Source organism: Sinocyclocheilus anshuiensis, unplaced genomic scaffold (assembly GCF_001515605.1).
Source record: "Sinocyclocheilus anshuiensis isolate Anshui unplaced genomic scaffold, SAMN03320099.WGS_v1.1 scaffold24, whole genome shotgun sequence".
In the NCBI taxonomy this organism is placed as follows: Eukaryota; Metazoa; Chordata; class Actinopteri; order Cypriniformes; family Cyprinidae; genus Sinocyclocheilus; species Sinocyclocheilus anshuiensis.
In genome coordinates this window covers 202,085-213,707 of record NW_015557090.1, presented here as the reverse complement: position 1 = coordinate 213,707, position 11,623 = coordinate 202,085, and the positions used below count along the sequence as shown (strand labels likewise).

General features: G+C 34.7%; 1 protein-coding gene and 1 pseudogene across 1 annotated transcript; both read left to right on the top strand.

The window, feature by feature from the left end:
* Nucleotides 1-462, top strand: part of LOC107677074 (ATP synthase subunit s-like protein) — a 3,629-nt pseudogene extending 3,167 nt beyond the window's left edge.
* Nucleotides 463-2,830: 2,368 nt separating this feature from the next.
* Nucleotides 2,831-11,022, top strand: LOC107677097 (NAD-dependent protein deacetylase sirtuin-2-like). Its single transcript, XM_016471895.1, has 16 exons — nucleotides 2,831-3,014; nucleotides 3,169-3,215; nucleotides 4,246-4,297; nucleotides 4,379-4,489; nucleotides 4,731-4,772; nucleotides 5,211-5,317; nucleotides 5,406-5,462; nucleotides 5,917-5,985; nucleotides 6,078-6,207; nucleotides 6,312-6,371; nucleotides 6,751-6,806; nucleotides 6,911-6,987; nucleotides 8,462-8,513; nucleotides 8,611-8,678; nucleotides 10,283-10,349; nucleotides 10,461-11,022. The coding sequence occupies exons 1-16, from the start codon at nucleotides 3,005-3,007 to the stop codon at nucleotides 10,590-10,592; spliced, it is 1,137 nt and encodes a 378-aa protein (XP_016327381.1). The 5' UTR covers nucleotides 2,831-3,004; the 3' UTR covers nucleotides 10,593-11,022.
* The last annotated feature ends 601 nt before the right edge of the window (nucleotides 11,023-11,623 follow it).

Here is an 11,623-nt window from a genome sequence, read left to right as displayed (position 1 = left end):
CAATTTGAGTTGAATTACTGAAATAAATGAACTTTTCCACGACATTCTAATTTATTGAGATGCACCTGTAAACAGTCTTCAGTTTTTGTTTTTTTTCTTTCAGGGCAAAAATTAAAGATACATTGTATGTTTTTGACTCATATTCTGTGTTATTTTTTGTCCCCCCTCCACCTTAAATGCTCAGAAAGCTAAAGCGGTTGGACATTTCCGGACTTCCACAGCTGCAGAATCCAGGCCTGGTATGGATACTACTGGAGGAAATACTGCCACACTGCCGGGTCACGGGAGCTGAATACGAGCAGGGCCTGATCCAGCCAGACAGCCAAGAGCAAACAGAGGACCATCATGATGCTTCCACACACACTGGACATAGACATCTAGAAACAATGTTGCTGCTGACAGTGGAGCTTCTATATTATTGTTCATTATAATGCCCAAACATGTTATTTCAATAAAGTGCTGTGCTCATGCCTATGTTTCTGTTTTTACTATGTAAAATACATTGTATTTGATAATTGTTTTGAGACCGACACAATAAATATTCATGTTTAATATGCAAGTTGAGAACTTGTACTTAAACATGATTTATTAAATATAAACTATACTATGCTACCGTTAAAAAAAATAACTGTAATCCTTTTTATGGAGGTGTGATGATATTAGATCTAAGTGTTAGAAAGACAGAGGAACATACGGAAGGTGGATGAAGAAATCTGACTTACGGTAATGATTTTCCTTTATGCAAATATGTAAACAATTTACTTTCAATCAGAAAAGAAAAATTTGTCTTAAAATCTGATGTTAATTTTTCTGACACTGTCGCATTAACATTGCCTTGAAATACATGTTTTGTGCAAATATAACAGTTTCCACCTGGAAGATTTGATCTACAAAGTGCAGAGAAATATTACGGAGAAATAATATAGAATTGTGTATAAAGGCATTTTTCAGGAACATCCGAAATGGGCAGGCATTAGAGGCCCGGAAGTTGTCTCTAATTGGTCAGGTAAGATAAATATTCTTCCTATGTTGGTGTTTTTTTTGTTGTTGTTGTTGTTTTTTTTACAAATAGTAAAATTGCTATCAAATTTTAAACGTGTCATTCAGGGGTAAGTTATTTTAGACATCACTTAAGCAGCACGGCATTGTCATGCCATACTTGTTACTTTTCTCATCGCTGTAAGGAAGGACCAATCACAGTCGTTTGTAGTATTTTTCTTTTATTTTATAAACATTGCAATACATTTTTTTTGTATGTCAGGTACCTATTCTTTACATGGATAAATTTAAACGGTAATGATTTTCCTTTATGCAAATATGTAAACAATTTACTTTCAATCAGAAAAGAAAAATTTGTCTTAAAATCTGATGTTAATTTTTCTGACACTCTCGCATTAACATTGCCTTGAAATACATGTTTTGTGCAAATATAACAGTTTCCACCTGGAAGATTTGATCTACAAAGTGCAGAGAAATATTACGGAGAAATAATATAGAATTGTGTATAAAGGCATTTTTCAGGAACATCCGAAATGGGCAGGCATTAGAGGCCCGGAAGTTGTCTCTAATTGGTCAGGTAAGATAAATATTCTTCCTATGTTGGTGTTTTTTTTGTTGTTGTTGTTGTTTTTTTTACAAATAGTAAAATTGCTATCAAATTTTAAACGTGTCATTCAGGGGTAAGTTATTTTAGACATCACTTAAGCAGCACGGCATTGTCATGCCATACTTGTTACTTTTCTCATCGCTGTAAGGAAGGACCAATCACAGTCGTTTGTAGTCTTTTTTTTTTTATTTTATAAACATTGCAATAAATTTTTTTTGTATGTCAGGTACCTATTCTTTACATGGATAAATTTAAACGAATAAGAGTATAGGTTTCTTCTGCAAGATAAAAATCGGCCGGAGATTTGAATGCGACTCAGAGAGTGGAATCAGGTAAAGCTGACATCTCAGAAACGGAAAGACAGAGCCTCAGATTCGGAAGAAATCGGGGTAGAAGGAGGAAGGAGTAAAACAATGTGGACGGTGGATGAGTACAAGGTTATGTTTACATTCGCAACAATGGGAGAAATGAGTAATCCCATGCGATTAACCAAGGTTCTCAAAAAAGCATTGGGAAACATTAAATCTGCAAAATACCTATCAAACAATCGAGTGCTTGTGTTCTGTTTGAACAAAAAGCAACAAGAGATGGCTATTAAGATAAAAGAATTGGGAGGAATAGGAGTGAAATGCAATGTGCCAGGTGAAGAGAACGGAATTAAAGGGGTGATATATGGGGTTCCATTGTCACTAACTGATGAGGTACTAAGAAATCAGATTACAGGCATAAAGGTAACAGAGGTTAAATGGTTGACATCAAATAGTAATGGGAAAAGATAAATGAGTACAACTGTAATGATAGGTATGATTGAGAAAATTCTACCAGTAAATGTTCAAATCGGATTCATGAGCTACCCTGTGCGCCCTTACATAGAGGAATCAGTGGAACACGTTATGATGATATGTACAGCATATGAAAGAGAAAGGGATCGACTTAAAGATGAATTACAATCCTTAGGAGTTAAAGAATTTTCATTAAGTAGTATTCTGAATGATGGTCCAAATGCAGGAAAACAAATAAGTGCAGTCATGAGATTTCTTAAGAATTGTGGAATAATGAACAGAATTTAAGATTTAGGTGAGAAATGGTACATTCTCTTCACACTCCATCACAGTAGGTGGCGGTATGCACCTATGAAGTTGGTTCGCAACCCGCCATAAAACCAACAGAAGAAGAAGAAGAAGCATGCGACTCAGCGGAGGATTCGGAGCCTCTTGCTCTTGCGCCCCCGCGAGGAACGAACTGCATGTCCACGAACGTTTACCACCTATCATCAACATAAGCCAGCCAATGAAATATTAGCGACGCACAAAAGCAATTGTCCCTTTAATAAAACAGTGCTGTCATCTCTTAACTTCATGGGTTTTCGAATTTTTTGTATTATTTGAAAGCGGATAAATGTCTGAAGGTAATATTATGGATGTGCCTTTGTTTATATGGGTGTTATCAGACACAGTTAGCCGTTAGCAAAAGAAAGCTAATTGTGTTTTGGAAGTTTTTCCACTGTTTGACTGATATTATGACGTTCACATCAGTGTGATATGTGTTATTGTGTCCTGCAGAGGCTTCTAAAAGGGCAGAAGAGGAGGCTGACACACCAGATCTCGGGGTAAATAAAAATATAACTTGAGTTATATATATTACCACAGTAATATGTATTTTTGGGCTTGTACAAAGCTAATACCATGTTTGTTTGTTTTTTGAACCTTGGAAGTGGCATGGTATTCTTTTAAGTTCTTTATGTATTTATCAAAATACCATGGCATTACCATTTGACTTTACAGTAATAGTACATTATTATTATTATTATTATATTTTATGTACAACCATTTTCAGCTAAAATAACAGAATAATAAAACTGCATAATAAATTATTTAATAAAATTGCTTCAACCTTTGCCAGTCATTTAAAACAGGCCAAATGTCAGCTGATATATTAGCTTTTTCTAGTCCCCCCCAACAGTATTTTCTATTATTATTTTATTATATTTTTCTGCAAAACATATGTATACTGTACATAGGAAATTAATATGTGAACATGAGATATAAATGTAGTAAACATCCACCATGTTCAGCATAGTAAGCCACCAGTTCATATTAGAGCCCGACCGATATGGTTTTTTTGGGGCCGATACCGATATTAGGGAGTAAAAAAAAGGCCCATTCGTGTGTCCAAATATTTGACTGGTACTATATATCGAATACAGTATATACATAAACAGAATATATATACATGAACACATTTTTTGCAATGATCACTCAAATATGGTGATCAAACACTTATAATGGTGACAGAGATATGTAAGGGCATTTAACAATTTAACAATAAACTTGCGATGAGTGCGATGCACAAAGTAACGGGGTGTTTGTTTTAACACACGTGGTTTGAATATTTATTTTACCATAGTAACATTTAAGTTCTGGCTTAAGTACATTTTTTATCTCAGTTTTTATTATTCATTTAAAATTAGACAAATCATATCGGCGGCATATTCGCCGATACCGATATATCGGCGACAGGCTTATGTCGGCCGATAATATCGGCAAAACGATATATCGGTCGGGCTCTAGTTCATATCTATATCTTTATATAAAATAATAATAATAAAATCTGTATTATTTTGATACGCTTTTCTGCAGGGTCAGTCTGACGACAGCAGTGATGAGGGCGACGCTTCGGGAGACACTGAGAGTATGTCAAAGAATCTGTCCTTAAAGTACATTTAAAGAAATTATGTGATCTTAGCTAATGTTAGATATGCTTCTTTTTCAGTGGATTTCTTACGCAGTCTCTTCTCACGAACTCTTGGCCTGAGTCCTGGAGAGAAAGTCTTGGATGAGCTGACCCTGGATGGGGTCGCCCGCTACATCCTGAGTGGCAAATGTGAGTTAACTTCTCAGATGAGTCCAGTCTTTAAAAGTGAAGTGTGTCATTTTTTTCAATGTTAGAATACTTTACTGTGCTCAATTCAGTATGTTCAGTCAGCTGCAAAAAAATGTTTGTAGGTTGGCTTCCTGTGTAAACACTGTGGTGAATATATTGCACCTTTGTTTGAGCAGGTTATTTTCGAGTCAGCTAGTGAGATACTGTTCAGTAAATTACATGTGTTTGTCTGTCTTAACAGGCAAGAACATTATCTGTATGGTTGGAGCTGGAATATCTACATGTAAGTAAATCGCTTATAAAAAGCAGTTTTCTTAAATTAGGCACATTATTATTTTTTATTTATTTATTTTTAATAGATTATATCTTATTTATTTTTTTTCTTTTATATTTAAAGACCGCTTATAGGCAAAACCTCTTTAAGTATAATATAATATTTTAAGTATAACATAACACATAAAATCTCTGGCCATTTTTGCTGTGAGCAGTTGGGAGTTCGGTGTCTTGCTCAAGGGTCTCACCTCAGTCGTGGTATTGAAGGTGGAAGAGAGCGCTTTACATTCACTCGCCCCACCTACAATCCCTGCTGTTACTGAGACTCGAACCTGTGACCTCCGGGTTACAAGTCCGACTCTCTAACCATTAGGCCACAACTGCCCCATATATAGTATCCTGGTATATGTTAAAGTATTAATTAACCTGTAGTCTTTTTCACATTAAGCTGCTGGAATCCCAGATTTCCGCTCTCCTGGCACTGGTCTATATGCCAACTTGCAGAAGTACAACCTGCCTTACCCAGAGGCCATCTTTCAGATTGACTATTTCAAGGTCTGTTTGTGATTCTGAAGAAAAGCTGCAGCCTCATTATTTGTTATCTAAGAGGACACAAGCCAAATTTTTCATTGTCTCTTTCCAGATACATCCGGAGCCCTTTTTTGCTCTTGCCAGAGAGCTCTACCCAGGACAGTTTAAGGTAATTTATGAATCTTTTCTGACATACATGGGTCACCAATGAAATTCTGTTATGAATGAAATCAAACCTGAGCCTTTTCCATATCCTTTTGACTTGAAATGTCTAATTTCTGCAAATTAAAAAAAAAAAATCAATATAAACAATATTGCAACATCAGAAATCAACAGCTGATTTGGCCTTGACAGCAGTGTGGAATAAGTCTGCTTTTTTAATAAATAAATAAACAAACATCTGTAATTCATAGCATATAATATACATAACTAACAAAAGATATGCATAATTACGTATAATGCATATTTAATGAAATGCTGGCAAACCTTCCACCTCGTTATGCCAAATTCCATTATATTACATGCTCTTCTTTGTCATGTCATGAGGTCGATAAGGCACCGCATACAAATAATGACACATGTATTGCTGTGTTTGACTCTTGCATGCTCTTTGGTTTCTTTAGCCCACAGTATGCCACTATTTCATGAGGATGCTGAAGGACAAAGGTCTACTGACTCGCTCTTTCTCTCAGGTAAAAGAGTGTTTGTGTTATTATTATACTATTATGCTAGTATGTATACATAATTATTTCATATTATACAATTATTATTGTTATTTTTTAAGAACATCGATACTTTAGAGAGAGTTGCAGGTCTGGAAGGAGAGGACCTGATTGAAGCTCATGGTACATTTCACACCTCTCACTGTGTGAGCTTCCTCTGTCGTAAGGAGTACTCCATGGACTGGATGAAAAGTACAGTATTGAGCGCTGAAATTTCTCTGTGGTTTCTGTTTGCAGTTTTAAATGAGATGTGGGAATATAGTAAACTATTCGCATTTCATGTGTTTGACTCACAGATAAAATTTTCTCTGAAGATATTCCTAAGTGTGATTCCTGTGGGAGCCTGGTGAAACCTGGTAAGAGCAATTATTTCTAAGAATTTCTAAGAATAATGTATAATTTGAATTAGTCATTTGAATTAGTTTTGGCTTCAAGACAGTTCATGCAAAAATGATGTTATTTCAAAGATGTGTGATTTTCTTTCTTCCATGAAACACAAAAGATATATTGTAGAATCTTAGAGTTGCTCTTTACAGCATATATATATATATATATATATTTATAAGTAGTCCATACAGGCTATATAATTCCTGGTCTTCTGAAATGATATAAGCTGAGTGTGAGAAACAATCCCAAATTTATTCTGTCATTCAATTGCTTTCATTGGTGACTACCCTCTACTTCTGTAGTGATGATTTTAGCCTCTTTGTGGATGTATTTCCTCTCCTATTTTAGATATTGTGTTTTTTGGGGAGAATCTGCCTGACCGATTCTTCACTTCCATGAAAATGGTGAGGATTCAGCCTATCTGTTAAGGTCAAAGTTCCTTTCCAGTCAGTCCACATTCTCAGTTTGACTGATACAATCTACTATACTATTCTACTGTTTACCTCAGGACTTTCCTCGATGTGACCTTCTCATCATAATGGGCACATCCCTGCAGGTTCAACCTTTTGCATCACTAGTCAGTAGGTAAGATTCTCACTAGGTAAGGCCCCGCTACATTTTTAGATTATTTCACATTTTCTGTGCTGATTCTGGAGGAAATGCTGTGGAATCGATGTAAATAAGGTACAGTTTTTTAAGGTAAAAGATCTGGATATTTTTAACTCTTTGAACTGCACTGCCATTCAAAAGTTTGGAATCAGTAAGACTTATGTTTTTTAAAGAAGTCTCTTATGCTCATCAAGGCTGCATTTATTTGATCAAAAATACAGAAAAAAAAACATTGGCAACAGTTGTGCTGCCAAATATTTTTTGGGAAACTGCGATACTTTTTTCAGGATTCTTTGATGAATAAAAAGTTAAAAAGAACAGCATTTATTCAAAATATAAATCTTTTCTAACAATATAAATCTTTGCTATCACTTCTTAAGAATTTAACACATCCTTGCTGAATAAAAGTTTTAATTTCTTTCAAAAAAAGAAAGAATAAAAATGTACTGACCCCAACGTTTTTAACGATAGTGTATAATGTTAGAAAAGATTTCTATTTTAAATAAATGCTCTTCTTTTTAACTTTTTATTCATCAAAGAATCCTGAAAAAAAGTATCACAGGTTCCAAAAAAATATTAAGCAGCACAACAGTTTCCAGCACTGATAATAAATCAGCATATTAGAATGATTTCTGAAGAATCATGTGACTCTGAAGACTGGAGTAATAATGCTGAAAATTCAGCTTTGCATCACAGGAATAAATTAGATTTGAATGTATATTAAAATAGAAAAACGTTATTTTACATCATAATAATATTTCACAATATTACATTTTTTCCTGTATTTTTGATCAAATAAATGCAGCCTTGATGAGCATAAGAAACTCCTGTAAAAAACATTAAAAGTCTTAAAAATCATTAAAAAACTTTTGACCGGTAAAATGTTTTGTAATCAGAGGAACCGTTATTTTGATCAAATGGCCACTGTTGCCGAGCAGAATCTATATGACTAAATCATGTCAAATAAATGCAGCAAAAAATCATGTTCTACACACCGTTTTCACTAAATGAAATACAAGAAATAATGATACTCAATTGTTTTTATTAATATTTACCACTTTAACGATACATAAAGTAGTAGTACACAGCATAACATGAACATTTTTGAATGATGGTGCAAATGAATTGTTGAATCAGTGTTGTGAACTGATTTGCACAAATTAATCAAACTTAACAACCCCCTATTTGGCATTCGAAATATATGCTATTAAATATTTCCGTCCTGACATTTTCATACTCGAGGGTCATGATGACACAAGGACTGGTCTACTGGCACTTTCTGTTGGAGCTTGGCTGAATTAATGTGCATTAAATACTTGATTTTTCCAGCAAATAATATTGAATGATTAATGTTTGAAGTTTGTGCAAATCTGCACAAAATATTCAGGTCTGTCATTTTTTAATAACAAGTTTTTTTGTATCTCTGACTCAATCATTGTCTCGTCTGCAGAGTGTCAAACAGCTGTCCTAGACTGCTCATCAATATGGAGAAAACCGGACAGGTCTGTAATTGAATAAATGTATAATTATTATAAACATTTCAACAAAACAAATTCATTTTATAATTTCGTTTTTGCATTGTGTGTCTATCTCAAACAGTCAGAATTTGGCATGGGATTAATCGGTTTTGGAGGAGGAATGGATTTTGACTCAGACAAAGCCTACAGGTAAGGCCTCCAAGTATTGTCATGCTAAACGGTTTGGTTTCTTGAGGCCTATTCACAGGCATTGTGAATCTCTGGCCAAAAAAGAACACCAAAACTATTCAAACCGATCCTGAAATGATTTTAATAGGTATTGTATATGGGTCATTCTCTCGAAATTCGGAATCCCCTTAACTAATTTATGATTATTTTTATCTGAAAATTATAAAATTATACAACACACGTGACTGTTTCTGTGAGTTTCCAAAGTACATGAATATGGGGCACATTGTTGGGTGTTTATTTTTAGGCATCTAACCGTAGCATTCTGAGACAGCATCTTTCACACTTGTACAATCCCTCCAGAGCAGGGTTTCATAAACCCAGGTAAAAAGCAGTGCTAACCCAGCTTCTAAATTAGAATTGTAAAACATTCCTCTACCTGAGGTTAAAAGCAGGGTTTATGATGATGATAACCTGTGGTTAAGTGCAGTGTGAAAAGCCCTATTATTAAAGTAATATTCAATCAATTTAATGCATCGTAGGTGAAGCAAATGATCAATTTCGTTCAAAAACATAAGAATGTCTTAAAGGGATCATATGATGTTGCTAAATGACTTATACTGTCTTTTTACGCGTTGCGTTGCATATCGCGCCGCGTAAACATAAAACCATGTTGTGATCGGAGAAGCGACAAACAACAAGCGGTACTCTACACTGCTCAAAACTCGCGTTTGAATCATCAGTGGCAAATCCTTTAAATATGAAAACGTACTTACAGGCTGAGTCAGAAGTGCCAGACTGTCCTTGCAAAGTTGGAACTGCCCCACTTTATAGAAACAGCCTTTGTGCACAGCCTTCCCAAGATCAAGAAACAACAGTCCTTCGTAAAATGCGCTGCACACATCTGAATATTTAGGTTGAACTGTTCTGGAACAGTGTTGTAAATACAGCTTAACCACTGATTTGTAGTTGTGTCCTCTTTTGAATAGAATTGAATAGAATTTAATTGAATTTGAATTTATTGCCATTTGCACAGGTACAGTGTAGTACAGGTACATTGGAATTCTTGTGTTTCACAGAGTCAAGCGTTCAAAAAATATTTTTTTTCACATTTAAGGGAATAATGTGTCCTCTTTTGGGAGACCAAACAAAGTATTTTCGCTTTCGCAACGAAACACAAAACTGAAATCACATCATATGACCCCTTTAATTATTTCTAAACTTTTAAAATGGCAGTTGGTGTGAATAAGCGTACAGGTGTTAATGGGGTTTGAAAAGAATGTATTGATTTTTATTGATCGTTTAGATATGAATACACTAATAATTTAATTGAATTTATTGCCATTTGCACAGGTACAGTGTAGTACAGGTACATTGGAATTCTTGTGTTTCACAGAGTCAAGCGTTCAAAAAATATTTTTTTTCACATTTAAGGGAATAATGTGTCCTCTTTTGGGAGACCAAACAAAGTATTTTCGCTTTCGCAACGAAACACAAAACTGAAATCACATCATATGACCCCTTTAATTATTTCTAAACTTTTAAAATGGCAGTTGGTGTGAATAAGCGTACAGGTGTTAATGGGGTTTGAAAAGAATGTATTGATTTTTATTGATCGTTCACAGAGATGTGGCTCACCTGAGCACCTGTGATGACGGCTGCATGGCTCTTGCCGAACTGCTGGGCTGGAAAGTAAATACAGGCATATTCACACACAGATCTGACATGTTATTTAAATCAGTAATATTTTGTTTCTTTCTTAAACTATGTTTATTGCATGAGATGTCACCACTCTTGTTTCAGGAAGAGCTGGAACAGATGGTGAAGCGTGAACATGCTTTAATTGACAGCAGAGATGTCAAAAAGAAAGACGAAGCCAATCAGAACTCCAAAAGCACTGGGGCGGAGGCTGGAAAGACTGACAAGACAGCATAACCAATCAGAGCATGAAGAGGGTTTACATGGCAGCCCTAATAGATCTACAGAATTTAACTCCACTTCTCAAAGCCAAGTCTGTCCTTCTTGAGTCTACAGTCGATCACACCTTTCTGTTTCTCTGAGCTTCTGTGTCTCTCATCTGCCTATAATAGCAATACAGATATTATAGAAATAGTACAGAAACCTCACAGAGCTCAGACAGGAACAGTGAGACAGACATACAGCAAACACTCTCGCAGAAGCATGGTGTTATGCATGGGCCAGGAGACGGCTTTGATTAAAAACAGTTTGTGAAACACAATTATGAAAATCAATACTATAAAAAGCTGATAAGCATCACACTTACACTTTATGCTTTATCGCATAAGGTCTTATTTTATCCTGCATAAAACAAAAGAGTTTGAAACCCAAATTCTCATTACTGTAATGTACCTACAAGTTTTTCTTTTTAGATCTTTTTGTAATTCTCATAATTGTGATTTTCTTTCAATTATTATGTTAAATTAATTTACAGAAACATACAAAAGGATGTTCAACAGATGCTACCAATCTATGTATGTACTTTTCTTGCACTACAGTAATGAGAATTGCATTTGTTTTTTTTGGTTTTTTTTGCATTATGATAATGAGAATTTACAAGATAAGTCTGCTTAATTCTTACCAGGTTTCATGAGATTAACCATAATACTAATAATGGTTTACGATCTTCTGTCTAAACTTGTCAAGAAGATTCTTTTCTTTGTGCAATCATTTGTAGATTTTAATGTTATATTTTTAAAAGGATTAATGAATGTTTATTTTAATGAATTATTAATGATCTCTGCATTATATTAACTATTATAATACATTTTTTATGTTAATTCATTCTCTGTTGCTTATCTTTGGTTTGGAATGGATATCTACACCTATGGCTCAGTTGTGTAAGAGGAAGTTGGCCTAACTGTTTTACAACATTACAAAATATGATATCAGATTGAGCCCAATGCAACCTTATGTGAGGAAACAAGAATGAAAGATGAAACCTTTTA